This window comes from Pongo abelii, chromosome 18 (assembly GCF_028885655.2).
Source record: "Pongo abelii isolate AG06213 chromosome 18, NHGRI_mPonAbe1-v2.0_pri, whole genome shotgun sequence".
Classification (NCBI taxonomy): Eukaryota; Metazoa; Chordata; class Mammalia; order Primates; family Hominidae; genus Pongo; species Pongo abelii.
Window position 1 is genome coordinate 28778423 of NC_072003.2, and position 27379 is coordinate 28805801.

General features: G+C 44.3%; 1 protein-coding gene across 1 annotated transcript in view; it reads left to right on the forward strand.

Moving 5' to 3' along the window:
- Positions 1-237: 237 nt before the first annotated feature.
- HS3ST4 (heparan sulfate-glucosamine 3-sulfotransferase 4) overlaps positions 238-27379 on the forward strand; it is a 453635-nt gene continuing 426493 nt past the window's right edge. The window contains exon 1 of the mRNA XM_024233692.2: positions 238-1418. Within this exon, the coding sequence (XP_024089460.1) occupies positions 685-1418 (734 nt within the window). The 5' untranslated portion in view covers positions 238-684. The remainder of the gene's footprint in view (positions 1419-27379) is intronic.

Below are 27379 nucleotides of genomic sequence, written 5' to 3' on the forward strand. Positions count from 1 at the left end.
AAGTACTGGGGCAAAGGAATGGAGAACGCGGCGTCCCGAGCTCCCAAGGGAGGGGAGTAAGCGAGGTGGGGTGGGGAACACCCCAAGTGCGTGTGTGCTGGGGGGGGCACGATCTCCGTTCTCCCGGGTGCCCCAGCCCTAGCGCACGCCTCCGCTCCCGCGCCCCCCTTCACAGGCGCGCGCGAGGCGCACCCCCCTTCCCTCGGCGGCGCCGGGCGCGCGCCCGGCCCCCTCCTCCTCCCCTCAGCGCCTCTCCTCTCTCCCGGCAGAAAGTTAGCAGCGGGGAAGGAACTCGGGGCTGCAACAGCGCGCGGCGGCGGCGGCAGAGGCTGAAGCAGGAGCCGCGGCGGAGCCGGGGAAGCGGGGGCGCTGCAGACGGAGCAGGTGCCGCCGGCGGGTCCGCGCGCCCCCCTCGGTCCCCTTGCCTGAGGCTGAGGGGGGGGTGGTGGGGGGGCCACCCGGACTCGGCGGGCAGCGTGGGGCGGGGGGCCATGCGGCCGGGCTCCCCCCTGGCGCAGCGGGACAGCGGCCAGGGCCGGGGGCGCAGCGGCGTCGCTTCATGCAGCCGGGGCGGCTGGGCAGCGGCGGCGGCGGCGGCGGCGGCGGGGGCGGCGGCTGAAACCATGTCCGGGCAGCGCCGGGGGCTGCCGCCGCCGCCGCCGCCGCCGCGAGCCGGGAGCCGCGATGGCCCGGTGGCCCGCACCTCCTCCGCCTCCGCCTCCGCCTCCACCTCTGGCCGCGCCGCCGCCGCCCGGCGCCTCTGCTAAGGGGCCGCCGGCGCGCAAGCTGCTTTTTATGTGCACCTTGTCCCTGTCTGTCACCTACCTGTGCTACAGCCTCCTGGGCGGCTCGGGCTCCCTGCAATTCCCCCTGGCGCTGCAGGAGTCGCCGGGCGCCGCCGCCGAGCCCCCGCCGAGCCCGCCGCCACCCTCTCTGCTGCCTCCCCCCGTGCGCCTCGGCGCCCCCTCGCATCCACCCGCGCCGCCGCCGCTGGACAACGCGAGCCGCGGGGAGCCGCCCGAGCCCCCAGAGCAGCCAGCCGCCCCCGGGACCGACGGCTGGGGGCTGCCGAGCGGCGGCGGAGGCGCCCGGGACGCCTGGCTCCGGACCCCGCTGGCCCCCAGCGAGATGATCACGGCTCAGAGCGCGCTGCCGGAGAGGGAAGCGCAGGAGTCCAGCACCACCGACGAGGATCTCGCAGGCCGGAGAGCGGCCAACGGGAGCAGCGAGAGGGGCGGCGCCGTCAGCACCCCCGACTATGGGGAGAAGAAGCTGCCACAGGCGCTCATCATCGGGGTCAAGAAAGGAGGGACCCGCGCGCTGCTGGAGGCGATCCGCGTACACCCGGACGTGCGGGCGGTGGGCGTAGAGCCGCACTTCTTCGACAGGAACTACGAAAAGGGGTTGGAGTGGTACAGGTAGGACCCTGGGCGCCGCGGGCTGGTGGAGACGCGTGGGGGAGACGCGGAGGGGAAGCCGCGGCTTTCCACGCCCTTCGAGCATCCCGGCACCGTCCCGAGAGGCCCAAGCCCCCGCGAGGGCTCTGCAAACCCTGGCGGCGTTGCTCAGGGGGATCGGCTGAGAGGGCTGGACTCCAGCGAAAGGTCACTTTATTTCAGGGCGAGGGGAGGAGGTGTCACCCTGCCCTGCCTCCCGCGCTCCTCATCCAAGGAGGTGCTGTCTGAATCTGCCCAGCTCCAAGCCTGGGAACCCCCAGCCCTCGTGCCTCCCGGGTGTTTCCGAAACCAGGCTCTTGCGGGGTTCTGGGATTCTGGGCTGAGGACTCTGAGGAGTGAGACAGGATGGCTAAATTGACTAAGGGAATTTGAGATCACCTGGAATCTCTTAAAATCACCCTCAAACGCATTTGCGTGGCTGGAATTCAACTTTAGTGTGTTAAGGTCAGAACAAAATGAATAGGGAACAGTTACAAAGATCATGCTGGCGTTTTGGCTTTCTAGTAAAGAAAGGATGCCTCCCACCTCCGTAACTTTCCATCCCCCTTGGCTGAATGAGCACGGAGTTGATTTTGCACCAGAAGCCTCAATGTCTGCATGACAGTTGGTGCCCTGAGAGTTTTTATGCCCCAGACCGTGCCCTGTCTAATCTCCGCCTCCTTCGCAACAGATTGGAGCTTCTGTCTTGTGAGATGTTCATCTCCCTCCTTTCCCACCGTCTGCCGGTGGTGAGAGAAAGGGAGGAGAGAGGACTAGAAAGTTAAGTGCAGGTAAAATAAATTAATAATCCAGCTTTCCTGCCAGCCATAACATTTTAAACGGCACTGGTGCAGATGCCCCAAACGCAAACCTCCTTCGCCTTTGTTTTTTCTCTTTCTCTCTTTCCTCCTGTTTTATATCTTCTGGGAAACAGATCTGCATGGCTGGCTCCATCTCCATTGCATTTCGGTAATTAATTGCAATTGTCAAACAGAAACACAGCCTTTGTCAGCGAAAGTGATGTTATCATCTCAGAGCCAATAGGTAAAATAAAGATTGTTTCCTGACAGGTTGCCTGCCCGTTGAGGAGATGTGCTTTCTAGGTTTAAATTACAGCCTGGGAAAGTTTTAGAAATAACTTAACTTCAGAAATATATAATAAATGTGTGCATTATGATTGATTTCTTCCACTTTTAAAAATATGCCTTATGCTTTAAAAGCTTGAGAGAAGTACACTTAGGCATAAACATTCCAGCACATTACAGGGAAGCAGCAAATGTGTCTGTTAATGTCTTGTCTGTTTCAACAGCGAGGACTAATTGCAGTATTTTAGGAGGCTTCAAACAGCCCCTTCCTATCAAAACATAAAACAGCAAATGCCTAATTTAACTGGAAAATCAGTATTTATAACATCAGAAGCCATGGCTTCCAGTTTGTGATTATAATTAAAAAGGTGTTAGGATGATTAATGCAGCAACAGCAAAATAAAGAAGGGGCATGATGTCTGGGAAGGTTTTAGTTGTTTAATTGCTGGTTGTAGGAATGTTCTGGTTTCTTCTGTGGGGTAGCTTTGGCCTTATGAGGGTAATTGCGTTTTTTTTTTTTTCCAATTCTAATTTTAGAATTATGAGAATTGTCAAATGCCCCTTCAGGGAGGCAGAAAGATCAAATCTTTCCAAGATCTGAGGTGTTTGGGTTTGTGGCAGCTGGAAATAGAGGGCAGGGGGTGTTTTATTTGGGTGACTTAAAATAAAGTTAATGAAGGATGTGTGGTGGAATGTGTATCAGGAAGTCCCATCACCGGGTCTGGAGAGTTTTCCAAATGAAAGAAGAGAAGATGCCAGATTTTCCTAGATTCCTTTATGCTGATGTTAGGAAGAGAAGGTATAGAAACTACCTTGTTTGACGTGGCTTCTGAATATATTATTCCAGCGCTGTGGTATGCCCAGCCTTCTACTCCCAACCAATGCTTGTGGTATTTGGGACTCAGTGTCATATTGGGTAGCCACTCACAGAACTGTTAAAGTGAAGAGGTGTGGATAGAACAAGATTCCCCTGGTCCTCACTTAAGGGGACCATGTGGTATCTCTGTGTCCTTCATCCCCACCCCCAGCATCTAGTCCAGTGATGCTGATTGAAAGCACTGGACACAAAATTATCTTGGGAACAAGCTTCCTGCCAATACATGTCTGTCTAACATAGAGGGAATCATTAGCCCCCCAGCTCCGCTTTTGGGAAGACCCGTTGGACCCACAGGATCTGAGTGTGCTGGGACTGCTTTGGACCACTCTCCAGCCTTACCACAGACAGCGGTGCTTTGAGGCATTTGTGAAATTTTCGTCAGTTTCATCTATCTCTTCAGACTCCTCTCACTCCCGTATAGGAAGAGGGGCAGCATTCTCACTGTATTGTAGAAAAGGAAACAGTAGCATTGATTCGGTATCAGATGGCACTGATCAGTGGCATTGATTCCAGTATCAGAAACTCTTTCTCCTGGTTTCCTAATCCAACTCTTCATCTTTTAAATGGTGGTATCTGTACCTAAACAGTATAGTTCCTTCCTATACTGGGTATGCTATCTGGGATCTATTTGATTGATGAGAGATCCACAGGTTAATTAAAGGTTTTAATTTTTCCCCTGTTTATTTATTGTTATTTTGTTTAAATGTGCTTCCAGTAGCCTATGAATTCTGCACGTGTTTCTGGTTTTTGTGTTTTCAGCAAGAGGGAGAGCCAAGAAGAAATTGGGGCTGCTCTCTGCACAGCTGGCTTGGGGTTTTCTCATATTCAGCTCAACAGCCCTAGCAGGTTCAGTTCCTCAGTGTCACTCCAGTTATCTCTAAATCCGGATTTTGCTTTCCTCCTATGCTGTTGATCTAATGTGATATAAAAATACATCTGAGATTAGAACGTGTGCATCAGATTTTCAGGGCAAGATAGACTAATGGATTGGGATGCATGTGTTAAAATCTACGGAGAAGCGAGCCTCACTTGGTGGATTGACACAGGCCAGTGATTAATAAATCGGGTGAGATTAAACCCTCCATGCCCTCTTCCCTCTCCCTTTCCAAAAAAAGGCGAAGCCACAATGCACTTTTCAGAATGAGCTGATTACAAGCTGCCTAGGCAGAGACTTTAAACTCTTCTAAGGGATGGGACCTCGGGCCAGGCCAACTAGCTGCCACTGCAGAACTCATCAAGGTGACAGAGACAACGTGAGCTATTTTCTCTCTCATGGTTTGCAGAGCATACAGTAACCATGACCACTTTACACTGGAAAACATTCAGCCCCAGGGCAAAGGGAAGTGATTGTCCATGGGTTTGTTTTTTTCTTTTGAGATGGAGTCTTGCTCTGGCGCCCGGGCTGGAGTGCAGTGGCGCAATCTCTGCTCACTGCAACCTCCGCCTCCTGGATTCAAGCGATTCTCCTACCTCAGCCTCCTGAGTACCTGGGAGCTCTTCCATGGTTTTAAGTTGTCTTCGGTGTCAACAGTGAATACAAACATTCCATTAGCTAGGGGAAAGTAACTCAGGAAAATGCTCTGCAAAGTCACGCTTATGCTACCCAGAGGAAAATGGTCAGTGCTCAGCAGCATATTTTGCATGTGGCAACTGGGGAGAGAATGGAGAAGGACGGAATTTCATTGGTGTTTACTGAATGCCTGCTATTGTGGCAGTTGGTGCTACCTACAATTATAGACCTGTTATTTCATTTGAGCGTTGAGATGATATGGTGAGATATGTAGCAGCATTTCTGCTTTACAGGTGGCTCCGAGGGGATAAATGATTAACTCAGGGTCACTTGGCTGTTCAGTGCCTGTGCTGAGATTTGAACCTGCTGTCTAATTTCAAAGGGCTGATTTCTTGCCTTGTACCACACTGCCACACATAAAGTACTAGGAAGCATATACCCTGTGTTCATTCATTCATTCATTCATTCATTCAATTATTTAAAAAATATCTACCATATGCCATGCACTGTATTAGGTACTGGGGATAAAATGGTGAATAAGATGAAGCACCTGCTCTCCTGGAACTAACATTTTAGTAGGAGGGTTGTGGAAACAGCAGATAAAGAGCCAAATAATATGTAATACAAATTCTGGTGGTGATAAAGACTACAAAGAAAAATAAAGTAATGGATGGCCCAGAGCTGTTTTGTCCAGTATGGTAGCTACTGTCTGTATGTGGCTGTTGAATAGATAAAATGTCCAAATTGAAATGTGCTGTAAGTGTAAGATACACAGAATACTAAATTACTTAACAATAATTTTAGATTGCTTACATGTTGAAATTATACTCATGTCAAGTAAAACGTCTTGCAATGAAGTCCACCTCTTTTTACGTTTTCAATGTGGCTACTAGAAAATTTAAAATTACACTTGTGACTCATATTTCTATTGGGCAGCACCTGTGTGGTATAGTGCTTTGTAAACTTTAGGATCATCTAGGGATCTTGTTAACATGTAGATTTGGATTCAGCCAGTCTGAAGAGGAGCCTGGGAGTCCACATTTCCTCTTTCTTTTCTTCTTTTTGAGATGGGGTCTCGCTCTGTTGCCAGGCTGGAGTGCAGTGGTGCGATCTCTGCTTCAAGCGATTATCCTGCCTCAGCCTCCTGAGTAGCTGGGACTACAGGTGCGCACCACCACGTCCAGCCAATTTTTGTAGCTTTAGTAGAGACGAGGTTTCACCATGTTGGCCAGGATGGTCTTGATCTCTTGACTTTGTGATCTGCCTGCCTCGGCCTCCCAAAGTGCTGGGATTAGAGGCGTGAGCCACCGTGCCCAGCCCAGGAGTCCACATTTCTACAAGGTTGCTAGATGCTGCTGCTGCTGCTGTCTGGATCTCACTTTGAGTAGCAAAGTCCTGGAAAGTAATTGGGGAATGTGTGTGCACATGTCGGTTATTATTATTTGAAAAAAATTTTTTTAAAGACAGGGGTCTCACTTTGTTGTCCAAGCTGGTCTCAAACTCCTGGCCTCAAGGAATCCTCCATTCTCAGCCTCCCAAAGTGCTGGGATATAGGCATGTACCATGAGGCCAGGACAACATATGAGTTATATTAAGTAGGATGATTAGGGAAAACCTCTCTTTGGAGGTGATGTAAATGGAGTAACAGAGTAAGACCCTCCCATGTGAAGATCTGGGTGGAGAGGGCTCCACTTGGAGGGGTCAGCCAGTGCCAAGGCCCTGGGGTGGAAACAAGCTTCGTGGTCCTACAGAGTGTCCTTTCTTGATTCTAAAAGCACTGTTTTTGTTGCTGGACAAATCCGGGTTCAAAACGTGGCTTTGAGACTTATAAATTGGATAATCTTGGTTGAATAACTTATTTGACATCACTTAGCTTCAGTTGTTTATCTGAGGGTAATTGCTTCCTTTTGGATTGTTGGGAGGAATAAATGAAATAATAAAAGTGAATGTATTTTCTAAACAAAATGAGTATCCTAGAGCAGAAATCCAAATAGAGTCTCAGCTACTGAGTCTGTCCATTTCTCAAATCATTTTAGTCTCGTGTATGCTCTACTTTCTATCACAGCTGTCATAATATTGTACAAAGAGTCTGTTATTTGGGATGGTTTGGGAAAACCCCAATAATGATTGGCTTTGCAGTGTGCATCTCCTTACCCTTTTAAACCAAAGGTCACACAACTTCAGGGCTCAGGCAGGTCGTATAAATGAGCGAGGTAGATTAGGTGGAGAGAAGCTAAAGTGCCTGCCTGTGCTCTGGCTGAAGGGGAAGCCACTGCTGCAGTCTAGCTACCTTTTTTCCAGTGTGCAAATGTGGCATTGGGGTTATGCGATCTTCCACTTTGTAAGAGAAACTGGAAATCCAGGTTTTGATTTGAAATCTTTTGATTTTTAATATTGGCAACAGATTTAAGTTTCTTAAAAGCCCAGTGGGGGCCAACATTGTGGGACAAACAAAATACATCTGTGGGCTGGATACAGCCGGCTGGCTACCAGTTTGTGACCTCTGGCTTAAGCCTATTTCAGAAAACAATTGACATGCCCATACCCTGTGCACCCTGTGCAGTGGCCAGAATCGTGGTTTACATGTGCTATTTTAGTGTAGGGTTTTCTCTTTTTCTTCCTTTACAGATTTTGTAACAGCATGGGGGAAATACCTCCCGGATATATTGCAACATCCACAAAAGCCTGATATAAACAAGAACATTGAGGCAGAAAAAAGAAAATTCGCAAATACATTCCCCTCTGTTCTCAATTAACGTTCTCTTGAAACTGGGGAAATTCTCAATTTTTCACTCGTTAATCAGCAGTGCTTGTATTTGATCTATATCAATAACTTGCACTTATAAAATAGGTTACGCTCAGGTGGATTAAGATCTTAGAGTTAGCAAAATTGGATTCCAGGCTTGGCTTTGCCACATACTAGTTTTATTGGACAACAGGTTACTTATATTAATCTCTGTTTCTTAGGTGATGAAGGTGTTTTAACTCCATAGGGTCCATTCACCTACGAAAAGACTTTGGTTCTAGAACACATTTCTGTATTAGACTCTTCAGAAAGAGGAAGCTGTGGAATAGAAGCAACATGGTTTGGAGCATGTTTTGTATGTCTGAGCCAGAATCTATTGGACAAATTACTTAATATAGCTAAGCCTCAATTTCTCCATCTGCAGAATGAGCTCAATATTACCCGCTGCCAAAGGATTACGTGAGGATGACACGAAATGGCATTTAAAGTGCCTTATGTAGAGCTTGTGACAGAGTAAATGTCTCTCTCCTCTTCTTTCCTCTCTCTCCCATTTTTCTTTTCTCTCTTACTCTTCTCCTTCATTTTCCTTCAAAGCCTTCCTTTATCCTGCCCATCAGTACTTAGGGCCATCAGTACTGAAGGCCCTAAAGAGAAAGCTGTAATGCATTTTTCATTTGAATGTAGTCTTTTATTTCAAGATTATGTCTGAATGAGGGATTTTAAACCCTGAAGCAGCTCTTAAGTAGCTCTCCAGAGAATAATCAGAACCGGATTCCAGAATTTGGTCTATTGTAACTTGAGCTGAAGGAGGAAAAAAAGTATGATTTCATGAGGTAACTGCAGCCAGAATTCTCCACAAAAGAAACCGGGTAAGGAGGTGGACAGGCTCTGTGGACTTCCGAGCTGACATTCTCTTGAGCCTCCAGTAGGGACGGATGCCACTTGCCCTGGGTAAGTTCAGAGGCATTTAGGATGCCAGGAGCCTGTTTGCCTTTGGTGCTTCTGCAGAACGGAAGGCATTTGGGAATGCAGGATTGCTCCCCAAGACCCTGCGAAACCCTCTATTTTGAGATTTGGCTGCTTTCACTGGTGTTCTCTAGACATCCTAACGTGATTTATTTATTTTTATTTTTTATTTTTGAAAATCATACCAGGCATTTTCACTTTTAAATCAAATCAGGAGAGAGGCCTGGAGACTTTAGATGAGTGAAAGATTGCTAGGGTTGTTTGTCAGAAAGTTTTAAGGGTTTTGGTTTTACATAATGGATGATCTCTCTGGAACAGATTGAACCACCGCCCCGTTCAAGTAATCTCCTGATTTCATTGGTTTTTGCGGTTTAACAAGCTCCTCTATAACTGTCCTGGGAATTGCATTCTGAAATTATAATTCACTAAGGGAGCTTTTCAGCCCATCTTGCCATTAATTAAAAGAAGGTGGTTGGCTTTTTTGTTGTTACTTGCCTTAAACATTTTTTTTTCAACCTTATTTAAGAATATACAAGGAAACAAAGCAACACGTGAATTAGACAATTCTTTTTCAGTTGCAAATGACAGAAATGGAACTTACACTATTGTAAACAACAAAGAAAGAAAATTGATTGCCTTACGTGATTGAGAAGTCTGGGGATATCTTGGCTTCAGGAAAAACTGGATCCAGGGGCACAAATGATGTCACTAGGCCCCTGTCTCTTTCCATTCTTTGCCATGTTTGTCTCTACCTGGCTTCATTCTCAGACAGGCTGTCTCACCACAGTTTAGGCAAGATGGTAAGAAGCATTCCGAGACAAACATGTTTTATGTTTATTCATCTTTCTGGAAACAGTTTTTCTTAAGAGCTTTTGTAGGAAATTCCTAGAGATGCCTTGGGCCCAGGGTGGGTCCTGTGCCCCATTCCTAAAGCAATAATTCTGTGGGATTCTAATCAGGGCTGGGAGATGTAGCTAGCCCTTTGGCTTGGGGTGATGGTAAGAGTAGAGAAGCAGTGTTCTCTATTCTTTACGGGGAAACTGTTCCATGTAATTTCCCCATTGCAACCACATGAAATAGTTTCCCCATAGAGAAAGAGGGGTTCAAGGGTGCTATTGTTAGAAAAGTGGGAGCCAGTTAAGCCAGATGTCCATTAAGTATATAAAGATCCACCCCCAACCAGGCATATGATCTCTCTAATCCACTGGAGGAATTAGAGAGACTGGAGGGAGGTGCAAAGGGTGTTTGGGGACTTGTTATTTAGTTATTAATTCTGTGCAGCTGTTATTTAGTTATTCATTCATATATTTATTCATTAACATGTATTATCAACCATGTGCTATGTGCTGGGCTGAAACATGAACCAATCATGGCCAGCGATCTGAAAGAACTCAGAGTGGAGAAATGGACATGTAAATGATCACATTGAAAGGTGTTATCAGTCTTGACAGAATGGGATTTATTATAAGAATGGAAAGATGGTTCAGTCTTGGGGAATGTAATGATGTGATTTATTGTTAATATGGGCAAATGAGAAAAATTTGTGATTTATGGATGCTGAAAAGATATCTTAGAAATATCTATTTCTGATTTTCAGAACAACCTGCTATTAAAATAGGGTCATACCTAAAGCCAGCATCATCTTTAGTGGTTTAATTAAGCCAGCATAATCTTTTAGTGGTTACTGGAAATGCTTCCAGTAAATCCAGAACAAGCCTGAAATGCTCATTATTGTTACTATTATTTAACCATTGTTCAGGACTTATTAGATAATACAATTGGAAGAGCAAAAGAAGAAAGGGGGGAGGCAGAATTATTACTATTTGCAAGTAATCTTAACTTTTTCTTTTTGGAAAACCTGAGATTACCAATCCTCCTATGAATCTATTAGAAACAATAATAGAATTCATTAAGGTGGCTGGTAAGGAAAAAACAATGTAAAATTTATAGATTTCCTATATGCCTATGCCACCCATTGTGAAAATATAATGGGAAAAAATACTGTGTGTATAGAAGCAACCAGAGAGACAAAATAACTAGGAATAAATTTAGCAAAAATTGCAAGGGACTTGTAAAAACAAAATATTAATACTCTACTAAGGGGCGCTGGAGAGGACAGGAGTAAATGGAGAGACATCCTTCTCTAGGGTGGCGTTTCTTTCTTTTCCTTCCCTCCTCCTCCCCTTTCCTGTCTCCCTTTTCTTTCCCATTCTTGTTTGTTTGTTTGTCTAAGTCATTGCTGCCTAAATTGAGATCAGATGTGTTTGAGGGTGATCTGAAAATATTGTTTATATAAATTGACCAAAATGTACTTCATATATGGGATTTCCTTACTTTGCACATTTTATCTGACAGAGGAAAGGGTGGCAAAATAACTGTCACTGTTTAGATTCATAAACTATTATAATCCCTTGCAGAGGGGCTGACTGCCTTACACCCCCAATTCAGGGGTAGAAGAACCATGCCCAAGGAGTGGATTAAGAGTTGAGCTGGTGGCTCAACTCAACTCTTAAGAGTTGAGCGCGGTGGCTCACAACTGTAATCCCAGCACTTTGGGAGCCTGAGGCACTCGGATCACAGGGTCAAGAGATCAAGACCATCCTGGCCCACATGGTGAAACCCTGTCTCTACTAAAAATACAAAAATTAGCCAGGCATGGTGGTGCGTGCCTGTAATCCCTGCTACTCAGGAGGCTGAGGAAGGAGAATCGCCTGAACCCGGGAGGCGGAGGTTGCATTGAGCCGAGATTGCACCACTGCACTCCAGCCAGCCTGGTGACAGAGCGAGAGTCCATCTCAAAAAACAAACAAACAAAAAAAAAGAGTTGAGCTGGTGCACATTAGTCAATGTGGATGCACTCATGTTGCCACATAGCAAAAAGCAAATCAGAGACAAACCATGGTTATTTTAGGATGGGAGGGGGAGATGGAGGTTCGGATCTGATGGAATAACAGTCGCCGTGGGAGTGGCAGCACTGGTGGTAGATGATATTGTATCCCGTGTGCCAGGCTTGGCTCCGAGTATTGAATTCCTTTAGGCTTCACTGGCACCTCGTGAGATAGGCACTGATATTACCCACGCCTTACAGGCGAGGGAACTGAGGCACAGTGCTGGTAAGTCACTCGCTCAAACTGTGGAGTTGGGATTCAAACCCAGGCGTATGGCCTCAAACATATGTTCTTCCCTTTATTTGTCTCAGAGTTCATTTCCACTGGAAGTGGTGTCTTCCAGCCTCATGGGAGTAAATAATAAGCATCAGCATTTCCCTGCTTTTAGTTCCAGTGTGCAGATGGACAGGCTGCTGCAGGAGTCTTGCCCTCACAGCAAACAGTGGAAGTGGTTTTCTTTCTGTTCAGGGACTATGCCAAGCTCATTACCCCTTTAGGGCCATTTTATTCTCTTTTCCCTCCTCCTGGAATATTCTGTCCCCAGATCCCTAAACTACTGGTATCTCCTTATCTTTCTTTTAGGTGTTGGCTGAAATTTCAGCTCCTCTAAAGGGCCTTTCCTGACTACCTAATTTAAATAACTTCTTCCACTTCTGAGCTTGTTATGCTGTTTTATTTTCTCCAGCATATCTATTGCTCTCCAAAGTTATCCTCATTACTTATCTCACCCTCACTAGAAGGTAAACTGCATAGGACCAGAAATCGATCTTGTCCATTTTGTTTCAAGCCAGAGCCCAGAACAGTGCCTGGCAGATAGTAGATGCTCAATACATGGTGATTTATTAATCACCAATGATAAATCAGTGAATTCATGAACAAAAAGAGGACCTTGTATGTACGATACTCCAGGCTTCTGGAAAGAAAGAACCTTCACATTTCTTGGGAAGTCTAGCTAAGAATTGTTCTCAGCTTTTTCGCATACTCTTTTTTTGCAAGCCTATTTTGGGTGCAGAAAGAGAAACCCACTCAAATAAGCTGTGTGGGCTAGCTAGTCTCCCCCAAAGGTTCCTATAGCACACAACATTATTTCATTTATTCCTCACAGTGGCCTCATGAAGTAGATGTTTTCTTACAGATAGAGAGATTGAGACTTTGGAAGGGCAAGTGACATTCCTGAGGTCCCATAGCGGCATGTCCTGAGCTGGATGTCTTATTTATTTTTAGAGATGGTGTCTCACTCTGTCGCCCAGCCTGGAGTACAGTGGCATGATCATAGCTCACAGCAGCTTTGAACTCCTGGGTTCAAGTGATCCTCCTGCCTCTAGTAGCTGGACTATATAGGTGCTCCACTATGCCTGGCTAATTTTTTAAAAAATTGCTTTGGGAGGCCGAGGCAGGTGGATCACCTGAGGTCAGGAGTTCGAGACCAGCCTGGCCAACATGGTGAAACCCCGTCTCTACTAAAAACACAAAAAATTAGCCAAGCATGGTGACAGGCGCCTGTAATCCCAGCTACTCGGGAGGCTGAGGCAGGAGAATCGCTTGAACCCGGAAGGCAGAGGTTGCAGTGAGCTGAGATCATGCCATCGCACTCCAGCCTGGGCAACAAGAGCAAAACTCCATCTCAAAAAAAAAAAAAATTGTAGAGAAGACGTCTTGCTCTATTGGTTGCCCAGGATAGTCTCAAACTCCTGCACTCAAATAATCCTACAGCCGAGGCTTGCCAAGGTGCTGGGATTACCTGTGAGCCACTGCACCCGGCCCTGGGTGCCTTCCTACTATTCCTGGCCTCTGTTGCTGTAGCACAGTTGTAGGAGATGAGCATGGATTATTCCTGATAGATCATTATGCTCCAGGAGTAGTTGGATCGTCTTTCTCTGGATGTATTATCAAAATTATCTAATTGCCATATAATAATCAGGCCATGACACAGGGGCCCCCTGTTTGACTTGTGTTACCTCCTAGAGGTGTCGGCACACCATTCCCTCCAGGTTAAAGCTTCTGCAGAGGGTTAGAGATTTGGGAGCCCCTGGAGATGAGGAAATATTTGGGTCAAACTACATGGGCACCTCTGTCATAGGACAGTTTGATTGCTTGGAACTATGTGGTATTTTGAAAAGGAAGCTGGGCTGGGTGCGGTGGCTCAGGCCTGTAATCCCAGCACTTTGGGAGGCCGAGACAGGCAGATCACAAGGTCAGGAGGTCGAGACCACCCTGGCTAACACGGTGAAACCCCATCTCTACTAAAAATACAAAAAATTAGCTAGACGTGGTGGCATGCACCTGTAGTCCCAGCTGCTCGGGAGGCTGAAGCAGGAAAACTGCTTGAACCCAGAGGCGGAGGTTGCAGTGAGCTGAAATCGCACCACTGCACTCCAGCCTGGTGACGAAGCCAGACTCCATCTCAAAAGACAAGACAAGACAAGACAAGACAAGACAAGAGACAAGACAAGACAAGACAAGACGAAGCTGGAATCAGAAATTAAGGATTTGAATCTGAGTTCTGCACCTTGTGGGACTTGTTTTGTGTGCATAGACTGGTGTGTAGAGCCTTTGTTTTCTCATCTCTAAAATGGGAATAACAACCTCTACTAACTCCACAGGGATTTTGCAAGGGTAGAATAGTGACTATGTGTTGGGATCGACTTAGTCTACATATGTTAGTTGTTATTAATCCATGCACGTTTTCATGAATTCCCCCAGGTTATTGGTTTCCTGGAATGTTGCAGTCCAGGGAGTACCTGAAATACAGGACAAGCACTCTTATCATGAAGTTAGATTAAGAGGTTTAATTTACAGAAACTATTTTATAGCATGGATATCAAACGTTCTCAGGGCAGACTGCGTAAAGATCTGGAGAATTCCTGGACAATCTCAGACTGTGTAACTGTTTCACCGGATTCATCATTGTTACCTCATTTTAAAAATACTGAAACAACATAAAAACCTACGGAGCTACGGGGCACACTTGCTTCTTAAAACTGCCCTGCAGTTGTTGAGCTTTGGGAGTGACCAGAAGATTCTGTCATTTTGTTCTCAAATGACCTATCCTCTCTTTTCAGGCTGTGTTTCCCAGGTTGGTGTATTAACTTTCCACCTTCTAGTTGTCTGCCTAACCTGCTTTCTTTTTTAATCTTTTTTTAATATAATTTTTTAAAAAATTTTACTTTAATTTCTGGGATACATGTGCAGAACATGTGCCATGGTGGTTTGCTGCACCTATCAACCTGTCATCTAGGTTTTAAGCCCGGCATGCATTAGGTATTTGTCCTAATGCTCTCCCTCCCCTTGCTCCCCACCCCCCGACAGGCCCTGGTGTGTGATGTTCCCCTCCCTGTGTCCATGTGTTCTCACTGTTCAACTCCCACTTATGAATGAGAACGTGCGGTGGCCTAACCTGCTTTCTAACCCTCTGTGCTAGGCAGAATAATGACCTCCCTGAAATGCCCACATCCTAATCCCTGGAACCTGCAAATATGTTAGATTAGCTGGCAAAGGGGAATTAGGTTGCAGATGGAATGAAGATTGTGAACCAACTGACTTTAAATGGTAGATTGTCCTGAATTATTTGGATGGAGCCAATGTAATTCCAAGGAATTGTATACAGAAGGCTTCTCTTATCTGCAGTTTTACTTTCTGAGGTTTCAGTTACCCATGGTTAACTGTACTCTGAAAATATTAACGGAAAATTTCAGAAATAAATGTTCATAGGTTTTAAGTTGCTCACCATTCTGAGTAGTGTGGTGACATCTTGCGCTGTCCCGCTCTGTGCCACCCAGGATGTGAATTACCCCTTTGTCCAGCATGTCCACCCTGTCGATTCTACCCATCCTTGAGTCACTCAGCAGCCGTCTTGGTTATCAGATCGACTGTCGTGGTATCTCAGTGCTTATGTGCCAGTAACCTTTACTTTACTTAATAATGGCCCCAGAGTTCAAGAGTAGTGATGCTGGTAATTCAGATATGCCAGAGAGAACCCATGAAGTGCTTCTTTTAAGTGAAAAGGCAAAACTTTTCAATTTAGAAAGGGTAAGAATAGTACAATAAAATATTTTGAGAGAGAGACCATAATCACATAACTTTTATTATAATATATTGTTATAATTATATCTTATTATGAGTTGTTGTTAATCTCTTACTGTGCCTAATTTATAAATTTAACTTTATCATAGCTATGTATGTATAGGAAATAACATAATATCTATAGAGTTTTGTTTTATCCATGGTTTCAGGAAGTCACTGGAGGTCTTGGAGCATATCCTCTGTAGACAAGGGGGCACTGTTGTAAGTGGAAGAGGTAGGCAGAGAGAGAACCAGAAGGTAGCCTGAGAAGGACTCAGTCACTGTTGCTGGCTTTGGCAATAGAGGAAGAGGCTACAAGCCAATGCGGGCAGCTTCTAGAAACTAGAGAAAAGGCAAGGATCTGACCCCTATTCACTGCTTCAGCCACATTCATTTGCCCTATTCTCTTTGTTCCTCTGCTTGAGCTTTGCTAGCCTCCTTGCTGTACCTGAGAAGTCAAACATGGCCCTGCCCCAGGGCCTTTGCACTTGCTGCTTCCACCACTTGCAGTGTTTCTTTGCATTAGATAATTGCATGGTTTGCGTCCTCCCTTCATTTGGGTCTCTGCTCAGTCATCTTCCTCAGGGTGGCTTTTTCTTGTACCATCTGGACTCACCTGCTAGTGGTAAGAACATCACTTATTGGAAAATGCTGGTGAACAGTGTCATTGACATATGCCTGTATTCCATAGTTACTCCACACCCACCCTGGTTTCTGGTATCCTAATTTCCTGTTTTTTAATTCCCCTTTTCTGGAGAGAGGATCTAGTCATTGATCCGGTACCCCAAAATGACCTTAATGTTGCTGGGGTCAAAATTTAAAAGATGTTTATGTAACGCTCAGCTATCCCTGCTATTTAACTATGGTGCCACCAGGTGGTGATTGTGGGACACAGGTTGGGTCCAAAGTCAGGCATTTCCTGAGATACAAAATGAGTGGCTCCTTGCTCCTTCCAATCTGGATTAACCCTGCATATTTTGTTCGTATATCATAAAATAAGAGGCTTTATAAAATATTCACTTTCAGTAAACAATAAGCAAGTATCAAAACAGATGTGTAAAGCCGTGTTTAAAACATACTCGAATACAGTTGTGTATTTGTTTTTTCTCTTCCCCATTCTGAACCAATTTCTTCATTTGTGTTCAGATACAGAAAAAATCTTGGCAGCTGGAATTTTTCCTTCCTTCTTAGCATTCTTATGACTATCTAAATATGGGCAAAAATGAAAATGCCGTGTTGCCATAAGTATATCTTAAAACAATTAATATTAAGAAATATTATTATAACACATATGCCATATATTACCATATGTGGTAATATATGGTAATATATTACCATACCCATTAGAATTTGAAAATTGCATGTTGATTTCAACCAAGAAACTCCTTGACCTCAGTGAGAACCATGGATTTCCTCATTTAGAACAAAACAATGAGTTTCTTCTGTATTTATGGGTTCTCACTAGCCTGTGTATCTCTATGTCAAAAGTTCCTTCCTTCTTTTAGTTTACCTTCAACTCTTGGCCTTGGGACTTTTCAATTTTCCTGGGATTCCCTTTTCCCATCCTTCCATTTTTCATCCACTAGGAGGAAGAAATTGCCCCAAATCACAATATGTTAGAACACCTTTAAGGAAAATCATTTTCAGTGGTTCAAAACTTCATTTCAGCTCCAGAACTCTATTGGCTGTAATTCTTCTGGTTATAACACAGAAATCCAAGGTAAAATCTGAACCAAGCATAAATCAAAAAGGAATTTAATGGCTCGTGTATCTGAGAAGTCCCAGGAATTGGGGATATCTTTTTTTTTTTTTTTTGGCTTAATTAGTGTTTAAACAATGTCACCATATCTCTGCTTCTGGATTCTCTATCGCCGCTGAGATGGTTGACTGCATTCTAAAACTTCTCTCCTTGTGGCTGTAAAGTGGGTGCTAGCCTGATTCTCTTTCCCCAAGTGTAGGTGGAGAAGCTTGCCATCTTTGTCACAGAAGTCTTTGCTGAAGCCTCATTGTAGCTCATTAGTTCTTAGGGGTCGTGCACACATCCATCAAGCGGTTTCTGTTGCCAGCGGGGTGTGAGGCTTGAGGCACTGCCTCCCTGGAGCCTAGGGAGGAGTTAGTTTCCCTGGAGGCCCCTGGATCTGGTTATCAAAGACAGGAAATGAATGCTGCTGCCAAAACAACAGATGTCTGTTTCTAGACACTCCTCTGTTCAAATGCAATCTTTCCCCGAAGTACAACCAAATAAAACAGACACAGTGAGGTTCCACCGGCTTGCATGGAGATAGAGGACCTAGGTTCTGTTTTGTCTTTCTACCAAGGTGGACACAAACAGAGCAGCTCAAAATCTCCCTCTCTAGGTCTCTGCTTGAAGATTCTGCATCTTTTCTTTAACCCAGAGGGGAAGAATGGAAGGAAGAGAAGAAGAGAGAGAGGGAGGCAATGCAAGAAAGAAAACGTATCCAGTCTCTAAACCTAAGATGTGTTAAATCCTGAAAAAAGTATCTATGGAATCTGCCCCTCAGAAATCACTAATTATTTATTTAGAATATTTTCTATTTTCATCCCTTCCTTAGCAACCCCTAGCAGCTGCCTAGAAAATTTTAAAGGAATTGTGTATCTTACAAGAGAATTCTTCAAATAGCAAGTGAAATAGTTTCATCACATTAAGTCTTCCTGCCCGGATTCGCTTCAAGTGGAGAGGGAGAAATGATTTGGCATTTGATCAGTCTTAATTTAACAACTAGATAGCCTAGAATTTCTAGAAAATCTTTGATTTTATGCCATTCTTTTCATTTAAAGTGAGGCTCACAATATAAAATTAAGTGTGATTTAATTTTTTCTGCTTCTGTAAGACGTTTTAGAAAAATAAATCAGTGTTCTGGAGAAGAAAAATTCCCTTGTCCAATCTAGTGTTTTGACTTAAAAAATATATATATCTGTCCACCTTGTGTATTGTTTGGGAGTTTCTTATTAGCACACAAGGTTGTTTTCTTCTTCAGCTTGTGTGTGTGTGTGTGAGAAAATTATATCCCGGAGGATCTTGTTGAAAGTTCTTCAGCAGGAATTCCTGGGGGAACCTGAGGACCTTCAGCTTGTTAAGCCCCAGGGTCATTGATTAGGTCCCGGTCAGTTTCCTATGGACTTTTGACGGCTTCAGGGCTTTATCCTCCATTTTTCCCTCTGCCATCTGACCATCCTTTTTGCCTTAGGGTCCTTCCCCATATCCTGGCTGTGGAGCAGGTTGTAGTCTGGCTCGTTCCTTATTTCCCCCAAGATGGAGAAACTAGGAGTAGAAATAGAAAGACTTCCTATTGCTCATCCAGTCGCTATTAGGCCTATGTACTAGAAAGCTTCTTTTTATACAGAGATTTCTTTTCCTGGTTTCTTGCTACTTATTTTAAGATTCTGAAGACTTCTTCAGAAATTTATTTTATTTCAGAAAAAGGCAAAATTTAAAAACAGAGAGATTGTACAGAAAGTTAACTTTTGTGATTTCTAATTTCCAGCAATTGTGCTTTTGCATATTATCCTTTTTTTAACGACAAGGTCTTGCTTTGTCACTCAGGCTGGAGTACAGTGGCTCAATCATAGCTCACTGCAGCCTAGAACTCCTGGGCTCAAGTGATCCTCCAGCCTCAGCCTCCTGAGTACCTGGGACTGCAGACATGCACCACCATGCCCAGCTAATTTTTTATTTTTGTTTTTGTGTAGTGATGGGGTCTTGCTTTTCGGCTTAGGCTGGTCTTGAACTCCTGGCCTCAAATGGTCTTCTTGCCTCAGTCTCCCAAAGGGCTGGGATTACAGACATGAACCACTGTGTCCAGCTCACATTTTGAGGCTTCTAGGGAAATAAACCCATCTTCTAATTCCATGAAAGACTTTGGCGATGTCTACTTACTGCCGTTTGCTTTAAAGGTCTCAGCACTTTGGGTAACTTCAAAGAGAGGTGTTGATTTTCCGAGCCCTGCTGTGCGTTGGCAGTTTCAGAGACCACATGACTTAGCTACCCCTTCCCAATGTGGTGCAGCTGAGATAGGAGAGTTGCCCTGGGCTGTGTATTCTTTAAAAGGAAAGGGAGGAAAAAAAAAAAATCCCTTCCGCCTAGGCTATTTCAAGGCAGCATGAAGGAGGGAAAGCAACACTTCTCTGCTACCTTGCTTAGAAATGCTGCTGACCCTGCTGCTGCCTTGGTGGTGTGGTGGCCCCGTAAAGAGCTGGTGGCAGAGACATCAGGTGTTTGCTCAGTGACACAGTGACATTACGGCCACCTCCTATTTCACGGTGAAGAATTTTTTTTAGCCACCCCCCAACAAAATTGACAACTGCCTTTAGAAAAGTGTTTTCATGAGTAGTGCTTAGCTAGAATTTTAGTAGTAACGTCACTCTCTTGTTATGAAGCTCTGTGACACAAACACTCCCTGACTTTATAAGGCGCAAAGTACCTGGTCTGGAGTGGAAAAGCTTATGAAGCCTTTCTCCTCACTGTCTGAGTTTATTTATTGCTTCACTTTTTCCTGTACTATCAGGGCGGATTTTGCCCAGGCTGGTCTTGAACTCCTGGCCTCAAGTGACCTGCTCGCCTCAGCCTCCCAAAGTGCTGGGATTATAGGCATAAGCCACTGTGCCCAGCCTCTTCTATAAATTTTTAATACTTATAAAGTATATATAATTTCTTTCAAAAATGTGTATTTTAAAATAATTTGCTTTTTTCACTTAAAAGTATATTATGACCATCTTTTTGTGTCAAAAATATACCTCTGTAACATAATTTAACGCTTTTATGTTTATAAAAATGATAGATTTTTGTCAGTCATACCTCAATAAAGCTGGGAAAACAGTAATGTAGACAAGAGACTGTTCTTCCAGGAAAAAAAAACCCCAAAATTTGAGCCTGACCACACATGAATTACAGAAATAAATTGCAGGTAAAGAAGGAAACAAAAGGCCAGGTGCGGTGGCTCACATCTGTAATCCCAGCACTTTGAGAAGCCAGGGCAGGCGGATTGCTTGAGTCAAGGGGTTTGAGACCAGCTTGGGCAACATAGTGAAACCCCATCTCTACTAAAAATACAAAAATTAGCCTGTGTGGTGGTGCATGCCTTTAGTCCCAGTTACTTGGGAGGCTGAGGTGGGAGGATCCCTTGAGCCCAGAAATTGGTGGCCGCAGTGAGCTGTGATCATGCCACTGCACTCAGCCTGGGAGACAGAGTGAGACCCTGTATCTATAAAAAAATAAAAAGAATGAAACAAAAGAAGCACCATAAGACAAGAACATCAACAATGACAACAACAAAAATTGTTAAGAGTATTAGAAGGCAGTACGGATATATCTTAATATTGGGATGGCAAAATCCTTTCAAATCAAGATTATTAAAAAAAAAAAAAAAAACCCAGAAGCCATAAAGGGAAAAGGGAAAGACTGGTGGATTTGCACAGAGAAAATGTAAAATTCTTTTATATGAGAAAAGAATCCCCAACAGAGTGTATTTGCTTGCTAGGCTGCTGTAACAGAACACAACAGACTGGGTGACAAACAACAGAAATATATTTTCTCACAATTCTGGAAGCTGGAAGTCTGAGATTAGAGTTGGAAAGTTAGTTTCTTCTGAGGCCTCTCTCCTTGGCTTGCAGACGGCTCTCTTCTCCCTATGTCTTCACATGGTCTTCCCTCGTGTGTTTGTGTCTTAATCTCTTCTTACAAGGACAGCTATCATATTTCACCCATTTGACCTCATTAAAAATTTTTTTAAAATTTTTATTTATTTATTTATTTTTTGTAAGTTCTGGGATACACGTGCAGGTTTGTTACATAGGTATGTATACATGTGCCATAGTAGTTTGCTGCACCTGTCAACCTGTCATCTAGGTTTTAAGCCCCAGATACCTTAGGTATTTGCTATATGACCTCATTTTAAATTAATCACCTCTTTAAAGATCCTGTCTCTGAGGTCAGGTGTGGTGGCTCACATCTGTAATCCCAGCACTTTGGGGGCTGAGGTGGGAGGATCACTTGAGCACAGGAGTTTGAGACCAGCCTGGGCAACACAGTGAGACCCTGTCTCTACAAAAAAACACAAAAATGAGCTGGGTGTGGTGGTGTGTGCCTGTGGTCCCAGCTACTAGGGAGGCTGAGGTGAGAGGATTGCTTGAGCCTGAGATGTCAAGGCTGCAGTGAGCTGTGATTGCACCACTGCACTCCAGCCTGGGTGACAAGGCAAGACCCTGTCTCAAAAACAAACAAACAAACAAACATCCTGTCTCCTTAGCTCAACACAAAAGGCCTTGGTTCCTTGCATGAGCTGAGTTCCAAGGAATGGGCCAGGGTCCAGTTGCTCTTCATAGGTATGGCGTAAACATCCAGGTTGGCCATTCCATGGCTCAGAACACTGAACAAACACTCACCAAAGATCACAGGGTCATTCTCAGGGTATGCTTGAGTTCTTGCTGGCTGGCAAGACATGCCCATCGCAGAGAGAACACAACTCGGTCCGTAACACAGAACAAATACTGTGTGAGGAGCCTGGGGGACACATTTGCAAATATGGGTCTAAGGGATCCAATTCCATTGGCCCTGCCTATTGCTTGGATGGCCTAGCTACCTCTGTTGTCTCTCTTCCTCCCAAGCTGCTAGGACTCCGTGGCATCCCCACCCCACAGCCCATCTGTAGTCATATTCTTTCTTTAGACATGTTCCTGTTTCCAGTTAAGTTACCAGCAGGTCCTGGGGTTTAGAGTCTCCTCTGGGAATTTTGCAGATCTCTGTACTAATCCATCACAAGATGCTATTCAGTTTTAATTGTTAGAGGCCAATTGTTAAAGAACCCCTCCCTCCAAAGAAAAGCACCCTTTCTTATGACAGTAACATGAGCTCATTGTAAAAGAAAAAAGACAACTAACAAATAAATGAAAATAAAATGAAGACTCTCTCCACGGCTCATCATCCTCCTTCCCGCACTGCCAACCTCATTTGCCAGACGGGAGCCACTGCTTAGAGCCGGCTGTGTCTCCTCCCCTTTGTGTGATTAATACAGTAGATTAAGATGTGGTCATTGATACAGTACGATGACACTGACAAGAAGTTATCTAGAGTGAACATGGCTGCTGATCCCTCTAGTTAACACACCATGCTGACTCACCGCCTCCTAGACTAGTTGGTGTGTTTAATCCTCACAAGATCCTATGAATCAGTCCTGTTGTTATCTCGTTTTATTAGATGAAGAAATTGTGGTTTAGAGATGATGCAGAACTTGTCCACAGTTGCTGAGCTGGGAAGTACTTAAGCCACCCTGGTTAACTTCAGAAGCTGCATCTGTTTTGTCTCCTTGTTTGTTATATGTTGATGGCTTTGTTTACTTGTTTGCCTGTTTCGTTTGCTTTGTTTTCTTGTCATGAGATGGTGAACACTTTTCCCTGACATGGCAGAGAAGTCTAGCTCGTTATTTGGTAGTATCTACGTTGTATTTTTCCATGGAGATGGGTCATGATTTACTTAACCACTTCTCTCCTGATGGACATCTCTGTAGTTTCCATTCTTTTACAAACAAGGCTGCAGAAAGTATTCTTGTGCTCTGGAAATGTTTGTATAGAAAATGGAAGGAGTATGCACTTTAAAATTGTGGATGCATTTTGATAAGTGGTCAGAAGACAATCTTATTTCTGAGTTCTTGGGAGAGACCTTTATGTATTCCCCCATGTACTGATAGATATAGATTTAGTAAAACTCAGCACCTTTTGTGCCCCAGGCACCTACTGGCACTGGATAAAAGCTTTTAATAATAAGGATGGTGATTCCATATACAATTACCATGAGATGAAGGAAAATATGTGATTTGTGTGTGGTTATTGCTCTTGGATGCTATTATTTAGGGTTTAGTTTCTGTTATCAAAATAATGCTCAATGCTCCTTTCTCTTCTGCATGAAAGGGAAAAAACGTAAATACTTCTCTTCTCTCTTTGAACTCCTGCGGAATCATTTTTCTGTAAGACTTGGGGATTCACCGTGAGGCCAAAGATTCCTTTTTTAAACTTTTCCCAAGTGAATTGGAGCTGAGTGACAGGATGGCTTTAGCTCTGAAGCAAGATTAAGTTTCTGAAGCAGTGGTTAGTGACAGATGGAGATGCCTTCAGTGCATCAGGTACAACAAAGCCGGAGTCCCTCTGTCCATGATTTACCCTATAGGGGGATTCTGTGGTCAGAAGACAGCCTTGGGGCTTCCTGAGTAGTCCAGCTTGGCAGCTGTCAGCACCTTGTATAGATCCAGAGAGCAATTCTCCCTATAGTCATAGGAGAGTGACAATGCCAAGGACCTCTCAAAGCTCCTCTTCCATCGTGGCAGGGAAAGAGGTCAGGGGGATCCTGAGCAGGAACAGAGCTAGACAGCTTCCCTGTGAAGCATGTCCTGTGGATTAAGAAGGGTCACATTTGGTGTGGCGATGGTAGTTGTTTTCCTTAAAATTCAACAAATACATTTATGTGTCACTTACTGTGACAAGATGAGTTGCTGTGGATGGTGCTTCTGCAGACTTTTTTCCCCATATAATCTTTTATGGAGATGCTCCTTGACATAAAATCCCCAGTGTTCACAGAAGGATTCTCTTTTCGCTGTCTTGCTGAGATAGAGGTTGTTTCTTGTCTCTCCATTTTTCTTGGGCACCTGACAATCTGGAATAAAGACTACATTTCGCAGTCTGCTTTCTGGCTGATGTGGCTTCATAAGGTTAAGTTTGGACCAATGGGATTTGAGAGTAGATGCTGTGTGCAACTTCTGGGAAACACCCTTATGAGGAAGCTCCCCTCTTTGCTGTTGGTGAAAGGCAGAATGTGACGGTTGAAGCTTGAACAGTCATTAGGTGCCATGTAGAGAAAGCTGCATCTTGAAAATGCTGAGGCAACCAGATAAAAAGAGCCCAATGGGAGCCCTTTGGCTAAGACAGGCATACATTTCTGCATTGTTTAAGCCATATCATTTTGGGGTTTCAGTTGCTCTTAGCTAAACTTAATTGTAATGGATACATCTGCTTTCTCTGTTCCAGGCATTGTGCTAAGGGTTTTAGGTAGAGCATTTTATGAAACCCTCATGAGAAACTTTGCTGTTATCCACATTTTACAGATAAATAAACTTAAAGAAGGGGAATTAGGTCGGACGTGGTGGCTCACGCCTATAATCCTAGCACTTTGGGAGGCTGAGGCAGGCGGATCACCTGAAGTTGGGAGTTTGAGACCAGCCTGGCCAACATGGTGAAACCCCATCTGTACTAAAAATACAAAAATTAGCCGAGCATGATGGTGCACACCTGTAATTCCAGCTACTCGGGAGGCTGAGGCAGGAGAATCACTTGAACCTGGGAGGTGGAGGTCACAGTGAGCCGAGATCAGGCCATTGCACTCTAGCCTGGGCAACAAGAGTAAAACTTTGTCTTAAAAAAAAAGGGAGGCGGAGAGGGAATTACAAGTGACTTGTCCAGAGTGACACACACAAATCAACTTAAAGAAGAAGAACCTTGACTGACCTTAGATTTGGCTCCAGAATCTGTACTTTTAGTCTCCATGCCTTCCAGAAATTATTCGGACATGAATTCAGATATTGTGGTTGGTGCTGGAAAGACAAGGGTACGCAGAAGCAATGGATTCTTGTTCTTGTGGCATTTGCCTTCCAGTAGAGAAGAAAGATATAATCAATTAAAGTAAATAAGGTTAAAATTACAAGCATAATGACTACTCTGAAGGAACAATACCCAGTACTGTAAGATAATATAATAAAGGCTGCAATTTGAGCATATTTAGTGAGAGAGCTAACCTATTGGAGGACCAGGGAGATTCCTCTGAATAAGTGGCATTTGAGATGAGATCTGAAGGATGAGTAGAAGGTGAAGGGGTGTGTGTGTGTGTGTGTGTGTGTGTGTGTGTGTGTGTGTTTGTGTTTGGCAATCCAAGCAGACGAAATAGCATGTGTAAAAACCTCACAGTGGGAAGGTGCATCGCATGCTGGAAAAACTAAAAGCTCAGAATGCTGGAGCTCTGGGAGACAGGGAGAAGCATGAGTTAGGATGAAGCTGGAGAGGAAAGACATGCAAAGACTTGTAGGCCATCTTAAAGCGTTAGGCTTTTGTCCTAGGAAAGATGGAGAACTGTTTAATGGTTTTAGTAGAGGGGTGGCACGTTCAGGCATATTCTTTGAAATGATCAGCCTAATTGCTATGTGGGCAATGGATTGGAGGGACAAGAGTACGTACCTCTGGGAAGTTCTTCCAGTAGTCCAGGAAAAACACTTCTGGTGGCTTAGACTAGGGAGATGGCAGTGATGATGGAAAGAAGTGGCTGACTTTGAATGATATTTGGGAGGTAAAACTGAATGGCTATGTCATTGGCTTGCCTTTGAGGGGTGAGAGAGAGGAAAGTCAGCAGGAACTCCCAGGTTTCTGGCTGGCTCATGTAACCGGATGGGAGAATGATGGTTTTATTCACCAAGACAAACCATAAGGACAGGAGCAGGGTTGCGGGTAGAGGACCTTTGCTTACTTAATCTGTTCAGCACACCCTATACCCACTTCCTTTGAAGAACTGTTAATCCAGTCATATGGTTTTTGGTTAGATTTACCTTCAGAAAGCCCTGCTGACCTGGCTGTAGTGCACTGTGCTTCAGTGTGGTAACAGTGTTGATGCAGGCAGTGGCTTAGTGACCCAGGCTTGCACAATGAGATTCCTTTTCATGAATGTTTAAGGTTGGAAGTGAAAATGAATGGGACTTACCTTTAGAGTCTTGGAGCAGCAAGGATGGGGTGTCGGAGCTGCTTTCTGGTAATGTTTCTTACCTATGGAGAAAAGTAGTTTGCAATAGGAGAGAAGGTAGATAGAGGTAAGCAGAAATGGGAGAGAGAGAGAGAGAAAGAAAGAGAATTTCTTTTGTTGTTTAAATTCCTAAATCTAGGCATGCTTAAGACTAACTCTATCCAAGAAATTTCTAGTTACTTAAGCCAGTATATTTCCTTTTAAGTCTCAAGCCAGTTAGAGGTGAGTTTCTCCAATTAGTCAGGTATGATAACGAGCCTCCAAGAATGTTGAGTTTCAGGTGATGTTGAGACATCTATGTATAGATATCAAATAGGCAGTGGGATGGATGTGTCTGATCTCAGAAGAGAGGACAGGGATAGGAGATATAAATTTGGGAACTATCGGCATAAAGGCAATAATTGAATCCATGGTCTGTGGTGATTCTGCACAGGGAGTAAGTATATGCTGGTAAGAGAAGGGGATTTAGGATTGGACTTTGAAAGTGGAGAATATAGAAAGATGAGCTTGTAAAGGATGCAAAGACATAGGAGGACAATAAGAAAGAAGATGTAGTTTGATGGAAGTAAGGGTCTTAAAAGGGAGGGAGTGATCAACCATGTTGGATGTCACTAAAAGATCTTCTGCACTGAAGTCTGAAAAATGTCCACTTAGTTTAGATGTAGCTGGAGAAAGAGTTGACTTTTTAAAGATGTGTCTTAGCATCCTGAGAGCTAGGAAATGCCAGTGTAATATTAAAGATATCTCTAAAGGTTCAGAAAGACAGAAATGGGTCAGCATTTAGTTTTAGTTCTCAGGAACTTGCTAGGGCAAAGGGAGGGAAATGAATTGCTTGTTTAACAAATATTTAAGGCATCCATTCTTTACCAGGTGTTGTACGAGGTGCCAGGGAGATGGTAAATAACAAGACACTTTTATCCTTGTGAAACTTGGTCTAAATAAGAAGACAGACAAGTGACAATCACAGTTTAGCTTAACAAATGCAGAGTGTGTCAATTTGAATACTTTTGGCTGTAAGCA